At 45.8% G+C, this 19,381-nt stretch overlaps 1 protein-coding gene across 2 annotated transcripts in view; it reads left to right on the top strand.

Moving 5' to 3' along the window:
• The window catches only part of Itpr2 (inositol 1,4,5-trisphosphate receptor type 2), a 410,062-nt gene that overhangs the window by 302,512 nt on the left and 88,169 nt on the right, over nucleotides 1–19,381 (top strand). For both annotated transcript variants that reach the window (XM_052175272.1, XM_052175273.1), the window contains exon 46: nucleotides 17,479–17,586. In XM_052175272.1, coding sequence (XP_052031232.1) covers nucleotides 17,479–17,586 — 108 coding nt within the window. The remainder of the gene's footprint in view (nucleotides 1–17,478; nucleotides 17,587–19,381) is intronic.

Raw genomic sequence — 19,381 nt, 5'->3', positions numbered from 1 at the left:
AGTATGCTGCTCTGGGCAGGCTCTCAGGGTTCAAAAGATCATTTCAAGTTAGCTTTCTCAGTGTTCAAGACGTGACCTCTCAGCTTCTGCTCCAGCTGCTCATTCCTGCTCCCTGCACCCCACTGTCATGAACCCTACTCCTCGTAAGCCCCCAGTAAACCCTTCCTTCTGCAAGTTAACCTTGGCTGTTGTATTTTATCACAGCAATAGAAAACTAATGAATATGCTGGGAGGCAGGTGCAGAAGGGTCCCCAGAGCTGCTGACCAGCTTATTTTGCAGAAGCAATGAGCTCTGGGTCTGGTAGAAGATCCTGTCTCCAAAAAATATGGAGAAGGGCACTAGAGAAAGAGACCTGGTATAGACCTCTGGCCTCTACACGCGCGCGCGCACACACACACACACACACACACACATGTACCCCCAAATACAGCAAAAGTGAATATAATTAATCTCCAGAACTGTTTAGGACAGTGGCCTTGTGAGTACACATTTGTAAGATAAGATTGTTCCATAGGTGAACTTAAATAATGGGGGAAATTTCCACTGTATGAACTTAATAAAGCAATTTAAAAATTATCCTAAGATTATGAGAGTTAGGTGTAGTGGTAACACATTAATTCCAACTTGAGGGGGTGAAGGTCGGAGAACAGAGGTTCAAGGTCAGCTTCAGTTACTTGAGGCCCACCAGGTAAAACCTGTAGGATTGTCATATGAAGCTGCAAAATCTAAACTGGCTTTGATTGTCTGAGTGTACAATAGTCCCCGGGTCCCTAACTGGTGAGAGTAAAGTTATCAGCAGTTCCCCCCACTTCACCACACACACACACACACACACACACACACACATACCCACACACCACACAAACTTCACACACCACACACAAACCACACATACACATATACACAAATGTACCGCACACAGACCACACACACACTATAACATAAACACACCACACACACACAAGGCACCACACATGCACATACCCCATACATACATGCACCACACACACACACACACACACACACCACATGCATATACCACATACACACTTGCACCACACACACCCCACACATGCACACACCACATACACCACACACTTACTCACGCTCTGTAGTGAGCTTACACTCTGTAGGGATGGCTCCTGCTGTCACGTTGCTTGTACTCTGCCTGTGTTCTTTGTTAGCCTCTTAAAACCAAAGTTGCAGGTGTGGGTTCCTGTGTCTAACTCAGGTTTAGGGTCTTATATATATTTTAAATTTAGGAGTACTCTGTCTGCATGTACACCTACATGCCAGAAGAGGACATTAGATCCCTTTCTAGATTGTTGTCCACCATGTGGTTGCTGGGAATTGAACTTTAGGAGCCCTGGAAGAGCAGCCAGTGTTCTTAACAGCTGAGCCATCTCACCTCCCCTCTGTAATCTGGGGCCTTATTCTTGAATGTCACTGTGCCTAGGAACACCTAGGTGTGCTTGTGATAAAGCTGTCTGGACAATAGCTGGACAAAAGCTGTCTTTTCCAGTGTAGTGGCCAAGAGAATTGTGGGTATGTGAGCCTCAGAGATTAGTGACGAGATTGCATAGCCCATCTCTGTCTCTTGTGTCTGTTGATCAGTGTGTGTTTCAGAATTACTTAAGGAGGCACAGAGAAGTACCAGGCAACTGCAATAAAACAATACTGGATCTGGAAGGTAAACTGTTAAAGTAAAGAGAGAAACTGTTCACAGCAAAAAGAAAAACAAAAACAAAAACCAAAAAACAAAAACAAAAACCCAAACAAACAAACCAAAACAAACAAAAACCCTATTCAGTCTGAAATTATACAGTAGGGAAAGTTTTGGAAAGCCTCTGGATAATGTTTTTGTGAAAGAGGCTCCATTTTAGAGATATAAACTTGCTTATTTTAAGGAACGTCATCTGGCCATCTGTCTGTAATGTATACATACATATGCATGTACATTTTAAGCTTTTGACAGCCGCATGAGGCCTGAAAACCATGTGCTAGTGGGTACCACTATATGTGGACTTCCCCAGCGCCAGCTAGTAAATATTTTAGGGTTGTGAGGTCATCCTGTCTGCTGCACATACTGCCTTCTGCAGTTCTAGTGTTGAAGCAGCCGTGGACCACGTGTAAAGAAGCCAGTCTGACTGTGTTACCAAATAAAACTTTATTTTATAAACAGGTGGCAGAACAGATATCACCCATGAGGGGTGTTTGCCAAACCCTGCTAAATGGCTTTTATAATCTGCATAGTTTCCCATGCCCCGTATTTGAAATAGCCTCCTGATGATAGGGTGGGCTTGTAAGGTGGCTCAACAGAAATACCCTTGTCCCCAAGCCTGACAACCTGAGTTTAGTTCTCAGAACCCACATGATGTAAGGAGAGAACTAGTTCCTACAGGTTGTCCTCTGACCACAGTGTTCTGTGACATGTGTCCCATCCCCCACAGATAAAGAAGTAAAGATTAAAAATTGAGGAAAATTTAGTCATTTATTTTTGCAATGGTTTTTAGTCTTTATTTTTGACTCAGGATCTCATGTAGCCTGAGCTTTCCAGAACTTGCTATACAGCTGAGGATAGATTTGCTCTGACCTACCTGCCTTCATCTCTGTCATATTGGGATTCTAGCTGTTTGTCCTTAGGTCCAATTCTATACATTTATAATTTTAAAGATTAAAGTGTGTGTGTGTGTGTGTGTGTGTGTGTGTGTGTGTGTGTGTGTGTGAGTGCATGAGTATAGAAGCCCATGGAGGCCAGAGGTATGAGCTCTCTGGAACTGATGTCACAGGCAGTTGTGAGCCACAACACGCAGGTGCCAGAAATGGCGCCCAGGTCCTCTGTCAGGCCTCTGTGTGCTCATAACTGCTGAGCCATCTCTCCAATTCACGATTATATTTTTTAATTTCACCTTGTACTCTTTTTTGTTGGTGGTGCTGGGGATTGAACCCAAGGAGTCAAGCATTTGAGGCAAGTGCTCTAACCACTGGGCTGCCCTCTAGCCTTTCTCTCTGTATGTGATCCTAACACACACAAATAGCGGCATACACTTTACGTTTCTAAATAGATATGGAAGGAAGATGATAGAGGTTAGGTTTCTATTGCTGTTAAAAAACATGACCATAAGCGACGTATGGAGGAAAGGGTTCCTCTTGCTTACCCCCAGCACCCCAGTCTTATCACTGAGGGAAGTCAGGGCAGGACTCAAAGCAGGAACTTGGAGGCAGGAGCTGAACCAGAGGACAATGGAGAGTGTTGCTTACTGGCTTGCTTCCCCTGGCTTGCTCGGCCTGCTTTCACATGCATCCCAGGACCACCTGCCTGGGGGGAGCACCACTCACAGTAGACTGCCCCCTCCCCCGCCAATCAGTAATTGAGAAAACACACCACAGCCCAGTCTGGAGGGGGCATGTCCTTAATTGAGGGTTCTACCTCCCAAAATGACTCGATCTGGTATCAACTTGACTTAAACCACGTAGGACTAAGACCTTAGGATTCCACAGTTGTAAGACTTGCCTATACCATGGACAGTGGGACTCTGATAATAAACGAAGGACTGCTAACTATCTAGCAGGGCAGGCAAGGTGTCTGGTGCCTGGTGGGTCAGGAAGATGATCGAGTCCTCCGTGAACCAAGACCATGACTGAGTCAAACAGAATGGAAGCAGGAGGGCAGATCTAGGGGTGAAGGCACAGGACAAAGGGGTGTCTAGCACAGGCCACAGAGGTTTGTTGCTGATGCCTGATATGGACTTGAGAAACACTCCAAAGCAAACAGGGTACTCAGATGGAGTCAGCTCACGTTCCCGGATTCTGTCTGCTGAGACGCGGATTGAATGTAGCCCCCTTGACCATTCATCCAGGGTATCTTTACTCAAGCCGTCCCAAAGCACAGTGTTTTAAAACACGTCTCTGGACATCTGCCCATCTCGGCTTCCTTCTCTTGGTGTCTGATAGGCCCATCACCTGACCATACGCAACTTCTAGCTTTTCCCCTTCCTCCCTTCTGTGTGGTCCCCCCTCCCTGCTGTCACCCCAACCTAACAGCTGCTTACTCTCTCTCTGTCCGCGCCTTCCTCTTCTCAGAAGTTAAAGAAATTGACCTCCACTTCCCAAGCTGATATTTATCTCCTAACAAACCAACAAGTAAGCAGAAGTCTCACACTCAAAGTGATGAAGGACAGAAACCTGGTCTCTCTCCTTCTGTTCATGTACTGCTTAGCATGATAAATTACTATAAGACTCTGCAGCCTTGGAAGATGGTTGGACACTGGGCAGTGGAGTGAGTGGCCTCAGGCTCAGAGCACCTGGCAGTCTTACCAAGTCTTCTCCTTGGCCTTTCATGGCTTCTCCTCCGGGAACTGACATTTTCATTTCCTGTAGGCAGTAAATGCCGTGTGCTGAGGACAAAGGGAAACTGTGGTTTGTTCTGAAGTCTCCCCCCCCCCCGACCCACCCCCCTCTGAAGTCTCTCCCCCCCACCCCCCTTTGAAGTCTCCCTCCCCCCCACCCCCTCTGAAGTCTCTCCCCCCCCGACCCACCCCCCTCTGAAGTCTCTCCTCCCCCACCCATCCCCCTCTGAAGTGTCCCCCCCACCCCCTTCTGAAGATCTCTGTCCGCGCCCAAGGGCTTGTCTCAGTGAGTCCCCACTCTGTGAGACCCTCTGTGGCTCTCATCTGCCAGGCACGCTTTGGACTCTGGTGACTGTGTTAATTAAATGTCTGTGGACTTGGGAGTCGCAGTGAGGCCTTTTGCCCAAATGTTTGTGACAAAGGGAGAGGAATAAGACCATCCAGGGACTCATTAGAGAATTGAAGGGCTCAGGCTCACCCGGGGGCTCACATGCTAAGTGGGTGCAGCAAGAGAACCCACAAATGGCCTCCAGAAGGAATAAAGGATTCTGTCTGCTCAGCATTCACCGAACATGCTTTCTGTGGGTAAGCGTTCATTGTCAGTTCCTCTCTATCAACCCGTTTTATGGAGTCTGTTGGGGATTCCAGGTCTTAGCTTATTTTCAGCCAGCATTGGTCACTCCCGCGTCTTTAACACCTAATTTAGACACCCATGCCCAGAATGTCTCCAAGCTTCTGGCTGTGGATGGGGCCAGGCAGCTGGGCCCTTCCTGGCTTTTCCTTGGGGACCTGACACTTCCTGTTCCCCGTAGGTGGTAGACCAGTAGTACCAGGAGGAGGGAAACTGAGTCTTGTAATCCTCCTCTGCCCGCCCCTAGGCTACTCCGCTCCCCTCCTTCTTCGAAAGGTCTGTCCTATAAGCAGCCTTCCAGGGAGGACCACTTGTTCTCTTGGACCCACCCACTTCCCTGACTGACAGCAAGGCCAACCCTCCCATGAGCTCTGCCCTCCGGCAGCCTCTGGGCTCTGCCTCCACTCTAACCCTCTCCTTAAAGTCAAAGTGATGATTTTCCAGGGAGGCTTGCCTTCTCGCTCAGCCCGAAGCTTCTGGCTGACGAGGTTTGCACCCTCCACCTTCCGATGCCCATGCGGTTTTGCTCATAGTAACCTTACATTTCGTTTACTTGCTTATTTGGTTCCTGTTGAACGAGTCCTCAGTATCTGCCCTACATCTCTCTGGCCATTTAGGGATTCTCTGCGACTTGTATTAACAGGATGCTCTCTCAATCGCTTCACTTGCAGAGAAGAGAGCTGACATATAAAGGAGCTAGAGCATTTGGCCCTGGGTCTTCTCGAACCTGCGATGCTAACTGGACTAACCTTGAATCACCCCTATCCCACACGTCGTCCTTCACGACTAGTCCTTGTCCGTGGATTTTCCTTTGCTCCTCCTCTTCCATTCACATGGGCATCCCCAAGTATCCCTGACACAGCGCCGTAGGTAGCTCTAACCACGAGATCATGTCTCTCCTGGATTATCCTGGACTCAGAACCTTCTATCGCTCCATTTCTTAGCAGAAGTCGTTTTTTCTAAGTGCTTTTAGAGACAGACTGGCAGTCCAGCTGGCCTCAGACTCACACCTATGCTCGTTGCCGCCCGAGTCCCGGGATTACAGGTGCATGGCTTACAAAGCAAACCTTATGTGGCTTTGAAAGCGTTGTGCTACCTGGAGTCCCACCCTATGCCTTTGGTCCTTTCTGCCTTGCTTTCCCTGTTATCATTGTTATTGTTATTATTGTTGTTGTTGCTAGTTTTATTTTTTATGACTGAAAGGCTATATTTAAAAATATATGCATATATATGTGCATGCAAAAACAATTTTTTTTGCTTTTTTTTATTCGATAAATACTTTATTTACATTTCAAGTGATTTTCCCCTTCCTGGATCCCCCTCCCAGAAAGTCCCATAAGCCCTCTTCCCTCCCCCTGTTCCCCAATCCACCCCTTCCCACTTCCCTGTCCTGGTATTCCCCTACACTGCTGCACTGAGCTTTTCCAGGACCGGGGGCCACTCCTTTCTTCTTCTTGGGCACCATTTGATATGTGCATTGTGTCTTGGTTATTCCAAGCTTCTAGGCTAATATCCGCTTATCAGTGAGTGCACACCCTGAGTGTTCTTTTGAGACTGGGTTACCTCACTTAGTATGATGTTCTCCAGCTCCATCCATTTGTCTAAGAATTTCATGAATTCATTGTTTCTAATGGCTGAATAGTACTCCGTTGTGTATATTTTTTTATTGTTGTTGTAATTATTGTTATTATTATTGTTGTTGTTGTTATGACTTTTTTACTTATTTGCATTCTAGTCATTGTGCCCCTTCTGGTTCCCCCCACAGTTCTTCATCCCATTCCCCCTCCCCCTTGCCTCTGAGAGGGTACCCCTTCTTTCTCCCCCCCCCCCCAACACCAGGCATCCCCCTTCCCTGGGGCCTCAAGTCTACGGAGGACTAGGCACATTTTCTCTCAGTGAGGCCAGACCTGGGAGTCCTCTGCTCTGTATGTGCTGGGGGACTCAGGCCAGCCTGTGGACTCTGCCTGGTTGGTGGCCCAGTGTCTGGGAGCTCCCAGGGGTCTGGGTTAGTTGAGACTGCTGGTCTTCCTATGTGGTCGCTCTCCTCTTCAGTTTCTTCAACCTTTTCCCTAATTCAGTCATAGAGGGTCCTAAATTCACTCCAAATGGTTGGCTGTAAGTATCTGCATCTGTCTCAGTTAGCTGCTGGTAGGGCCTCTCAGAGGACAGCCATGCTAGGCTCCTGTCTGTAAACACATCATAGCATCAGTAATAGTGTCAAGCCTTGGTGCCCCTCCCCCACCCCATGAGATGGATCCCAAGCTGGGCAAGTCACTGGACAGCCTTTCCTTCCGTCTCTTCTCCATTTTTGTCCCTGCAGGTCTCTTAGACAGGAACAATTGTGGGCCAGAAATTTTGACTGTGGGTTGACCTCACTTGGAGGTCTGTCTGTCTGCTGGAGGTGGACTCTTCGACTTCCCTCTCCCCACTGTTGGGCATTTTGGTTAAGCTCACTCCTATTGAGTCCTGAAAGTCTCTCACCTCCCAGGTTTCTGGGACTTTCTAAGGGTCCCCCCTACCTCCCACCCTTAGAAGCTGCTTATTTCCATCCATTCTCCTGATCCTGTGGGTTTCTCTCGTGTTCACCCGCCCCATACCTGATCCTGTTTTTCTTTTCCCCTCCCTCTCCCCTCTCCCCTCTCCCACCGAGATTTCTCCCTCCTTCTGCCTCCTGTGATTATTTTGTTTCCAATTCTAATCAGGATTGAAGCATCCTCACTTGGGCCTTCTTTTTGTTAAACTTACGGTCTGTGGATTGTATCCTGGGTATCCTGTACCTTTTGGCTAATATCCACTTATCAGTGAGTACACGCCATGTATGTCCTTTTGTGTCTGGGTTATCTCACTCAGGATGACATTTTCTAGTTCCATCCATTTGCTTACAAAATTCATGTTCTCATTTTTAATAGTGAAATACTATTCCACTGTATAAATGAAGCACATTTTCTGTATCCATTCTTTGGTTGAGGGACATCTGGGTTGTTTCCAGCTTCTGGCTATTACAAATAAGGCTGCTATGAACATAGCAGAGCATGTCCTTGTGGTATGCTGGGGCATCTTTTGGCTATATGCCCAGGAGTGGTATAGCTGGGTCTGCAGGCAGAGCTGTTTCTAATTTTCCGAGGAACAGTCAGATTGATTTCCAGAGTGGTTGTACCAGTTTGCAGTCCCACCAGCAATGGAGGAGTATTCCTCTTTCTCCATATCCTCACCAGCATCTGCTGTCACCTGAGTCTTAGAGCTGAGATTTGACTTGCCTGCTCACTCCTCAGCTGGGTGTATGGGTGGGGGGGAGGTTGAAATGCAGAGTTCATCGGAGCACTAATCCCTTCCTTTACAAATCACTCCATGGTACACCAGCTGACCTTTCTAGTCCCTGTTACTCGGTTAAACAGAGAGACAGTGGTGTCGTCTGGCATAGCTCAGAAATAGAAAGCTAGAGAGATACCCATGGAGGGAGAGCATCTCTCAGCTGCTCAGACCCCACCCCCGACTTTACATCTACCTAATCTGTGGGCTTCACTTTGCTCTCTGAGCCTGCCAGTGGTTTTTGTAGACTGCAGTAGGACTCACCACTATAATTTCAAGCCTTTAATGAACACAGTTTGCAGTGGCTTTGTTAAGACTTGCAGCAATTGACTCGCTCTTCCAGGAGGAGGTCTGCAGTAGATTAGAGCTGGAAAGGGACCTGGCTTCTTCCCTGAGCAAGGGAACTCGTCCGGGCCCCGAGGAGCCAGGGAACTGTGGTTCTCCAGAAACACTCTTCTGTTTGTCATTGCAATTGTCTAAGACCATTGCAAGGCAGCTGGTCTTAGAAAGGTCAAGGGACTTGAACGAGCTGTCATGGAAGGTCGGCAGGACCTGCAATAGTCCCTTAGCGTGGATGAGCCGCTCACCTGGTAGTTACTCTGCATGCAACAGTTCTTAGTTCTCTCTCCACACTTCCACAGGCCAATTCTCGACTCTCGATTCCCCACCCTGAGGCAAAAACAGAAAATATTGAAAACAGAGACAGAATCAGAATGCTTTTGGCCAGAGAAGCATGAAGTATCCCTCCTGGTTTGTGTATCATTATGAGGAATTATAGTTTGATTCTAGAAATATTAATTAAAATACTTTATAAAATTTACATAGAAAATGTCAATTCGTCATTTTCTAAAAAAAATCGCCTTTCAGAAAGTTAAACATGCAGGTCATTTTAAAGTTAAATTGCTAAGTAATGAAACAAAAAGTAATTATGCCGTCTGGTCACCTGTCAGCCAGCGTCCAGCTGTCCATCCAGCAAACAGTAAGAATCCATTGTCTGCTAAATACATGCTTGGATATGAGGGGTAAGTAAGTAAACTGTAAGTAAAACAAAACCACCACAGTACAAGAGCTCGTATTCTGGATGAGGGAGACGCTATCGTAAAATAAGGATGACTTCACACACCTGTGTCAATGCCTTTTCAAATTGTAAAAGCCAATTTTATTATTGAATCCATATCTACTGTGTATTATAAGGTCTAGAAACCTTTTATAAGATAATTATTATGTCGATGGTAGCAAAGTAATTTTATCGATTTTAATATAAAGAGAACAGTGAGTTTAAGAACGAGAGCTGTGGTCGGGGGCTCAGTGTCAAGTGTTTCATGAAATACATTTTCTATGTCTGATCCCAATTTCAGTTCCCTTTTGAAAGTGTGTTCAGTTCATCTGCTAGTAAGAATCTCTATGTGTCTATATTTTCTACTATGTTTTAAAAGAAAAACTTAAAAAAGAGTAAAGTCTGTTAATTTTAGCTTTTAAAAATGTGGATTTTTAGTGAAGGATCCAAAGTGTTTCTGGTGATAATACCTGCCTTCAGGACACAGCTCGGCAAATGTTGTCTAGGTTGAAGTTATGTGGTGGAGTCTCGCTGGGTTTCTGAGTCAGAAGGAGGGGGATGGGATCTACTTCTACATAATGCTTCTGCCTTCTGGCAGGCACAGTCTGTCAGGAGAGAATGAACAGCTTGGTGGAGAGCTGTTTCCCCAACCTGACAACTCCAATGTGCTCCTCAGAACACATCAGAGGGAGAGAGCTTGCTAAAATAATTTTAAAGTGCTTTGTTCCATTGGGTCATTTCTCTCCCTGTCGCTGTCTCTGTCTCTGTGTGCGTGTGCATGTGCGTGTGCACGTGTGTGTGTGCGTGTGTGTACATGTGTGTGTGTGTGTGTGTGTGTAGTAGTACATGTTTATCTGGTACTTATGAATGTATGATGAATGTATGTGTATGTTGTGGGTTGTGTATGTATGGATGTGTGGGTAGTACATGTGCAGATGTGTGTGTGTGCATGTATGTTGGTGTTTGTCTGGCTTCATAAGCCATTTCCTCTTATCATTAAAGGGTTTTCTAAAACTGACTTTGCTGTCATTTAAGACAGACCCTTATGGTGTGAGAGTAGATCATCTGAAAATCAAGAGCTTTCACTTTTAATAATTAACTCGTTCAACTCTCTGTTGTGTTTGCACGTTCCCTTTGTCTTAATTTCCATTGTTATGGAAATAATTAACAGAGCTCTAAGAGCCTTAAAAAAAATAGATATATTAAACAAAGAATGTTTTTCAAACTCTTGGTAAAGAGGCTGCAGAGCAGCCAGTCTGGTGGCCTGTGCCTGAGATCTAATCCCAACACTGGCAGCAAGAGACAGGAGGATTGCCTCAAGTTCCAGGCCAGGTTGTGTTGTATGGTGAGTTCCAGGCCAGCCTAAACTAGGCCCTGTCTGAGGGAGGAGAGAAATGGAAGAAGTGCAGGTGAACTAGGAGTGGGAAGAAGCTATGGGTAGAAGATGTCAGCTTTGAGGGGGGGGGGTCCCTCCTCCAATCCTGCTGTGGTCAGGGAACCAGTTACCTACCGAGAAATGTTCCCTTGATTCTGTGTCACAAGAGAACAAATGGATTGAAAGATACAGACAATTTAAGGAGAGGTTTATTTAGCAAAGCAAAGGCCACTACATTCCAGAAAGAAGTGAGGGCGCTTGGGAAGGGCTGACTAGGAGGGCTCGTGGCAGCTCCCTGCCCTCTGTGCAATACATTTTATAAAGCCTTATGAGTATTTATGAGGTAGGTAGCATATTCATGGCAATACGCTGGTCTTCACCCCCCTTTCGGATGGATCATTGATTAGGTTTTCTTCCCAGAATCCTCTTGAGAAGGCCCTGAAAATGTAAAACCACAGTGGAAGTGACAGTGTACTGAAGTGTGGCCTTTGAGGATGTACACCCTTTGTTAGTGCATGCGTGTGGTGTTTGGGAAAGTGCCCTGCTGTCTCAGATTCTGATACAGCCAGAATGGCCTGCAGCTTCAAAGACATTTGACCACAAGGGACTTCTCACCTTTTAGAGAGGACCACCAAGATGCAACTACAGTCTCCTTGGTTACCTCAGCACTAGCTTCTTGTCTATCCAGTCTCAGAGGAACAGTTTATTTCACTGGAGATGAGTGGTATGTGGATGCATGCATGTGTGTGTGTGTGTATGTGTGTGTGTACACGCACACGTGCACATGCAGTACATGTGTGTATGCATTAGTGTATGTGTGTACATGTGTGTCTGAGTGAGTTTGAGTGTATGCATGTGTGTGTTGAAGTACATTTGTGTGTTTGTGTGCATGCATGTGTGTATGTGTGTGTGCATGTGTATATATGTACATTTGTGTGTGTGCATTTGTGTATGTGTGTTTATTTGTGTGTGTCTGAGTGTATTTGCGTCTGTATGACAGAGTGCATTTGTGCCTATGTGTGCATGGGTGTTTCCAAGTGCATTTGTGTGTGTGTACATGTATGTGTACATTTCAGTGTGTGTACATTTGAGTGTTTGTGCATTTGAGTGTGTGTGTATGTGTGTGTGTGTTTCTTTATTTTGGGGCTCTGGTCTTTCGGCCTGGAGGTATGTATCCTTTGCAGCTGTCTCTAGGTTCTCAGTCCCAGTTTGTCAAGTTCTATTTCTCAGAAATGTCACCTGCACCTTCTTCTCTGCCACAGCCAGAGAACTCTAACCCTGCTTCCTTTGGGTTCTCAAGAGCCTATTTTAGATGTAAAAGAAAACACTGTTTCTCTCTTTCTGGTCCAGTTTCTATGTAAAATACATTCTAGACAACGTGGACGGCAGTTTTGGGCTGGAGAACAGGGACGATGGAAAGGAAACAAAGAGCTCTGTAAGGAAGAAAGATGGCTTCTGTTTCCTAACACCTATGATCTGTTGGTGAGATCTGGGGCTTTGTGGCTTCTGTAGTTCTTCCTGTCCCTTGTCTCTTGTCTCCTCACCCCGGTGTTCTCACCCCTCCCTTCAGGAAACTGCGATTTCCTTCTTGAGGGAAGACTCCTTTTTCACATACTCCCTATGTTTGTTCAACCTCAGGCGTTTGCTGGAAGCCTGCCACCTGGATTCTGAAGACCAGTGGGGAGGGCATGGGTCCCTTCTCCTGGGGAGGTCCTGGTCCCCTCTCCTGAGGAGGTCTTGGTCCCCTCTCCTGGGGAGGTTCTGGTCCCCTCTCCTGAGGAGGTCCTGGTCCCCTGTCCTGAGGAGGTCCTGGTCCCCTCTCCTGAGGAGGTCCTGGTCCCCTCTCCTGAGGAGGTCCTGGTCCCCTGTCCTGAGGAGGTCCTGGTCCCCTGTCCTGAGGAGGTCCTGGTCCCCTGTCCTGAGGAGGTCCTGGTCCCCTCTCCTGAGGAGGTCCTGGTCCCCTGTCCTGAGGAGGTCTTGGTCCCCTCTCCTGGGGAGGTTCTGGTCCCCTCTCCTGAGGAGGTCCTGGTCCCCTCTCCTGAGGAGGTCCTGGTCCCCTCTCCTGAGGAGGTCCTGGTCCCCTCTCCTGGGGATGCTTTCTGAGGTAGCTGAATGTACCCTTCCATTAGCATCTGAGTGTTTTCTTGCTGAGGGCACACAGCTCAGCTTCCTGTGGAACGGTGTTCTCAGCTGCCTGTGCCCTGCTCCTGACGGGTAGCAGCCAGCATCAACTTCTTGGAAGGAGAGCCACTTCTGTGGGTGGTGTCTTATAAAGGGCTGCAGTGGTGGGTGAGCTCTAGGAACCATTTCCAGTCAGTTCCTCTTAATCCACGATTTCCTTCTCAAAACAGAAGGATGGTAGAGAGTCCATTTCATCTTGTTTGAAGAAGTTTCTTTGTACTGTTTGACGAAGGCTCCCGTACCCTAAAGCAAACTCACCAGATCAAAACAGTCTCAAGGTTCTTGTGGCCAGATGTCCTAATCAGGGTGTCTTAGAGCTAAGCTTCAGAAGGCTGAGGGAAGCATCCTTTCTGGTCTACCGCCCCCCCCCCCCATTAATTAATTTTTCTCTCTCTCTTTTTCTCTGACTATCCTGGAACTCACTCTGTAGACTGTTCGAGGCTGGCCTCGAACTCAGAAATCCGCCTGCCTCTACCTCCCAAGTGCTGGGATTAAAGGTGTGTGCCACCACTGCCCAGCCTACTCCCCCACCCCCCAAGTTTCTTGTGTTTTGGCTGTTTTGGGCAGCGGAGACCTATGTGAGACCCTGTTATCCTACTGTCATGTGGTGCTGCTTGTGCGGACCCATCTGAGCCCATATATTCCTCTTATTTAAAGTTCAGGCTAATGGATTAGGATTCGTACTCATATGTACCATGGTTAATATATGAATGGATTTTTTTGATATGGCACGTTTAGTCCAAAATTATCTGTGCAAGGAATGCGTGATATTCTACTTCATTGTATATGTTTATATATAAAGTTTATCTGCGCTCCTCACATGGTCATTGACTGTGGCCTTCTTTCTGTGCCTGCTCACTGGGACTCAGCTCTCCCAGATACTTACTTGGAACACAGAAGTGGCAGCTTCTATGGAACCTCGAACAGCTTTCTCCCATTTCCTTCCCTCTGGGGTAGTTCAGCCATTCTTTGAAACTCATCACAACACTTCTTGTGTTTATAGAACCCTAACCCATGTTTATATATTTTCTATCATTTTTATATCATTCATCATTTTCCATGCCTGCTACCCAGTGCAGTGTGAATCCCTGCACTTCTGCTCCGTCTCACCTCACAGGAACAACAACCAGTAGCCATTCTAGTCCCTTCAGTGCCCTGCTGGCAGGTTGCTTAGTAGGATGGTGGATGACCCTTTTCTCTCTGCAGCCACAGCAGTTAGACTTGGGTTTTGTCTATAATGGCGTCATGTGGTCAGAGGAAAAACACATGCGCTGAAGACAAAGGGCCTTTATGTTTTACAGAGAGGGGTTTCCTCAAACTTGCTCTGTCTTCTGCTGCTGCTGTTGCTTCAGGTGGGAATGATGTCTGGTGTGGCAGCATCATCACATAGGCAATCATGTGACTTCAGGCAATCATGTGACTTCAGGCAATCATGTGACTTCGGACTCCAGCTCACTCTTTGATCTGGGGAAAACCAACTTCTATGTCGTAGTCTTACTGGTTAATAATAGTTTAACACACACTGAAAAAAATGCAGAGATTAGAAATACAGAGGTGTAATTCTCATAGAACAACATTCTAGTACAAATTCTGGTGTTTTGTTCAATCCTTTCTTGGAGCCAAATGAAATGTACATAAATATCCTAGTGGTAAGAAGATATTTGTGAAACAAATATTTTTGTATCATCTTCATTGTTACTGGAGATGCAACTCTCTGGCCTGTCTTCATTCCCTACCTTTTGATTTAAAAAGTATACAGTGATCTTCAAGACCCTGATGATGGATATGAATAAGGTTTATGTTATCCTATACATACATTTTATGAGTGTACATACATATATTTTTAGTGTTATATTTGTACTTTTTACTTTAAAGTTTTCATGTGTATGGGTACACACCCATCTACTTGTCCGGCCCATGAAGTGCCTGCTGTGCCAGGGGGCTTATCCCTAGGACTGGAGTCACCGATGGTCTCTGTGAGAGCTGCCCTGTGAGCCTTGGGAACTGACTGAGCCCAGGGGCTCTGGAACAATGGATTGAGGGTTTCAGGGAGCTGAGAAAAGGAAGAGAATAGTTGGACTCAAAGAACAGGTATGAAGGAAATAGGGAAGTAACTGACTGGCTGTCAAGCAGTTATTTGAGCTCATGTATGGTAAGGATTGAAGCTGAGAGATCTTCATTGTTGATAATGACCGGCAGTGGCCTTGGTGAGAACTTGGCCTGTTAGCTCTGTTGGCAGTTCAGACCACTCAGCTCAGCATGGTGACCTGGAACCTCTGTGTGGTGTAGTTCAGACTCCTCTGTTGGTGCCAGGGGGATGGCCTCTGGTGACTTTTAACTCTGCATCCGTGCTCTGTGGCTGTGACTCCAGGCCTGACCTCTGCCTAGGGCTTTGACAAACTGATGCTACAACCCGTTCCTTGGTTTACTCTACAGCAACACTAAAAGCTCTGGGTTTCTCGAGCAAAGTTTGGTTTTCTTCCCTAATATATTTCTGTATTTGATTGTAGTAATAGGCATTCCTAGACTTTCCCCTGTTCTACTCAATAATTCTGGACTTAACACTAAGCAGATTTTCAAGTCTGTGATAAAATAGTTGAGGTAAACGACTTATGAGGAGGGAAGGTTCATTCTGAGTCACACTCTCAAAGCATTTTGGCCATGGCTGTATTGCACAACATCATGGCCTTATGGTGGGCTGGAGAAGATTGTGGTAGAGCAGAGCTGTTCATCATGTCATCTAGGGAGCAGAAAAGAGAAAGAAAGGAGAGGCCAGGAGTTTAATACACTTTTCAAGGGCATGCACGCCATGACCCACCTTCCTCCCATAGGCCTGACCTCCAGCTTCCAGTAGAGTCTACCGCCTTCAGCAGCAAGTTGTGTGATGACTCAGGCTGGAAGCACAGCCAGTGCCCTTGCCTAGTCACCCACCCATCCCTCAGCCTGGGAATGTTAGTCTTGTGAGTTGCCAGTTTCACCCCCACAACCACTTCTTGCCAGTTGGTAACATGCCTGAGCCATTACAGAAACTTCCTTTTCAAATTCACTTAGACCTTGAGGAGCACTTACAAGTCACAGCAAGTTTCATGACTCTGGATGGTAATAAAAACGATATAATTCACGTTTAGTTGAATATAAAATGTAAGTAAAACAAGACATCATTTTTTTTCTGCATGGTCCATAAATGACCCTGAAAGGCAGTTCTAAAGTAATCATTTCAAAATGATTTGTTCTGAAGTCGGTGGAATGAATATTTAATTGTTCGGATTATCACTTTGCGTGATGTTGGCGTGGTCTTACAGGTCTGGATGATGGCTGAATTTGTGCCGATTCTTTATGGCCCCATTTATATTAAGACTCTGAGAGTTACAGAATGATATGTTTACAGCCTTGTAACACCACCAAGATAATTGCTCTGAAGCTACTGTCTGAATTCAGTACTGACTAGCTTTGCCAGTTTCCAGCTATGTGATTATAGACAAGTTCACACTCTGTGCCTCAGTTTCCTCATTTGTAAACTAGAAGCAGCGAGAGTGTCTACCCCAGGATTTCAAAGTAGGAGCTGATGAGATCTTGTACCTGGCAGAATGAGCCATGGGAACATGGGTTTATGTAACACAGCCATCCTGGCTATACTAGTGAGCTCTGAACTTACTGAGAGTCCCCATCTTCAGCAATGAGATGGAGAGTTATAGAGATACACCTGACGTTGACCTTTGACTTACACACACACACACACACACACACACACACACACACACATACACACACACACACACAGAGACACACAACTCTGAACCTGTGTACACATACACATAAAAAAAGAAAATATTTATGATGAGGTCATTGTTTTATAAATGCTCAATTTCACCTACAAATGAAATTGAAGTCTATGCTCATAAAGTCCCAGTTTTGACCTGGTAAAGTACAAAAGAATAGGTTAATAAAAGTTGCTATTGTAGGGCTCAGATTACACACAGTAAGAGAAAGCCTTCTAGAATGCAGAGCCCCATCTATATGTCATCTGTGTTAGTTGTACTCTTCTGCTGCCCTGCTGGCTGGTCATTTATTTACATGTATATGTAGTTTGTCATTGATTTACATGTATGTGTAGTTGGTCATTGGCTTACATGAATATGTAGTTGGTCATTGACTTACATGCATGTAGCTGATCATTGATTTACATCTATGTGTAGCTGATCATTGAGTTACATGTATGTGTAGCTGGTCATTGATTTACATGTATGTGTAGTTGGTCATTGGCTTACATGTCTGTGTAGCTGCTCATTGAGTTGTATGTATGTGTAGTTTGAAGGAATTTCATCTTCCTCGATTCTACCATCAGCATTTCTTCTCCTTGGTACATTCATTGAAGATAGGGATTATCTACAAATGAGAATGACTGATTCTGATTATTTATGCTTTTTAAACAGACATGCCTTCCCTGAATATGGCTAATTACTGGCACCCCAGGATTATGAAATACACAAGTGCCAACAGACAGAGTAACTTCCAAGTCTCATCCCGAGAGAAGGGCAAAGAAGAGACATTAACCCTCTATTTTCCTCCCGGCAGTTGGCCCGCCACAATAAACTGCTGCAGCAGATGCTCAAGCCTGGATCTGATCCTGAGGAAGGGGATGAAGCTTTGAAGTATTACGCCAACCACACTGCACAGATCGAGGTACCTGCCTGTCACTCCTGGAAAGGGCCCAATGGTGAAAGAATGCATTTGCTTTCTACCCGAGGCCATTTTTATGATTTTCTTAGGACTGTGAAATATTACCAGATGATTTAAATGGAAAAGTCTGTCCTGCAAGCCGAGGTCTAAGAGCCATGTGTAGAAACCGAGTCTGTCCACCTCGAGTCTTTTCTCTCCCCAGAACCACTCTGAAGTTTTTGAAATGGGAAGTGTAAAGCTTTTCTCCTGTTTGCGGCACAGAAGCAAATAGGGTAGAGCATTGAGTGGTATTTTAGAGACAAGATATTAGAGAATCTGACTCTTAAAAATTGGGGAGGCTTGTAACTTTGCCAGATGCAGTTGTTGTCTTGAAGGCTTATTATTAAATAAGCTCACCCTTTCTAGCTCTTTCTGAAATCTGGCTGGCTGGTTCAACTCAGCTGTTCCGGCTCAAACTCCTCTCCAAGCTGACTGATTTGATCTGGCTTCTCTCAGCTTCTCACGGATTTGTTCTGCTTGGCCTCAAACTAACTCTGGCAATTTGTTCTAATCTCCTGGCTCCTTATTTTCTGGCATCTGCTGCCTCTGCTAACTTACACTGAACTGCACAAACACACGAACAAACTCAACTCCACCACACTGCACTCACTGCACTGACCTCTCTCCCTGCACTGACTCTCTCCCTGTGCTACTCTTAAATAGCTTCTCTTTCCTCTGCCATTCTCCTGAGAGTTGGGCGTATCCTGTCTGTCTCACTCTGTCAGATCTGTCTCTGATTCATCACTTTGTCTACCCCTCAATTAGATAACACTTTCAAACATAGCTGCTTCCTTCTACAAACTAATTTTACCTGAAAGGTGTACACTAAGGATGTGTCTGTGTTCCAGTCAGATCACATAGGTATAAGTCTTCAGATGTAATCACTTGTAAGAGCAGCTATGTTGCTGGACTAAAATTCCTCTACAGAGGCTTCTTAGGATAGGGATCTGAGACTCAACAGAGAGATTGAAGCCAGGCATAGTGGCACGTGTCTTTACCCACAGCACTTAGGAGACAGAGGCAGGCAGATCTCTGTAAGCTCCAGGTCAGTCTGGTTTCTCAAGTTACAGGCCAGCTACATAGTGAGACCTTGCTTTGAAAAAAGCAAAATAAAAGTATATGAAAGTATAGAAAATGTGAAGGCACTAGTAAAAATTTCATGTTGGTATCATACACTCAAAATAGTTAGCTGTTTACACATCTATTGATGGATAGCTGTCCTCTCCTTGCTCCGTAATTGAGACATTATCTAATGTCCTATAGCAGATCAGGCAGTGTGCCGGGGGACCCATCTGGCTGTCACTTCCAGAGAGGGTATCGTTGTGATGCTTCTTGGCAGAGCTAATCATGCAGAAGTGAGCAGAGTGGTGGTTGCTTGTCACTCCTGATTTATGACCGCACATTCATTCATTCTGGGAGACGGTTTTTAGTTTTCAGCAGAATGTGTCACAGACACCTTTGCTCTCTAATGGGGACTTTCTTGTGTTACTGTTTATTTCTGCTAAACTTTTTAGCATTATTAAGCTTTATCACTTCATGTCAAAAGTGGATCCCTGTTCATGTGTACAAACACCTACATTGCCGCAGCTCAGGGCCAGATTTGCCTGAAGAGAAGCGATTGCAGTCATGGGCATTATCAAGAATGGTAGCTTGTGGTGTAGTAGCTCTGGGAGGGGGGAGGTGCTCAAGCAAACTCACCATCCAAGGAGGAGGCCCCGTGATTGGAACCTTACTTTCGGGTTCTCTCATGCGTGTATCT

This window comes from Apodemus sylvaticus, chromosome 2, assembly GCF_947179515.1.
Source record: "Apodemus sylvaticus chromosome 2, mApoSyl1.1, whole genome shotgun sequence".
Taxonomy (NCBI): Eukaryota; Metazoa; Chordata; class Mammalia; order Rodentia; family Muridae; genus Apodemus; species Apodemus sylvaticus.
The sequence above is the reverse complement of the archived record's forward strand: the minus strand, read 5'-3'. Positions and strand labels throughout refer to the sequence as shown.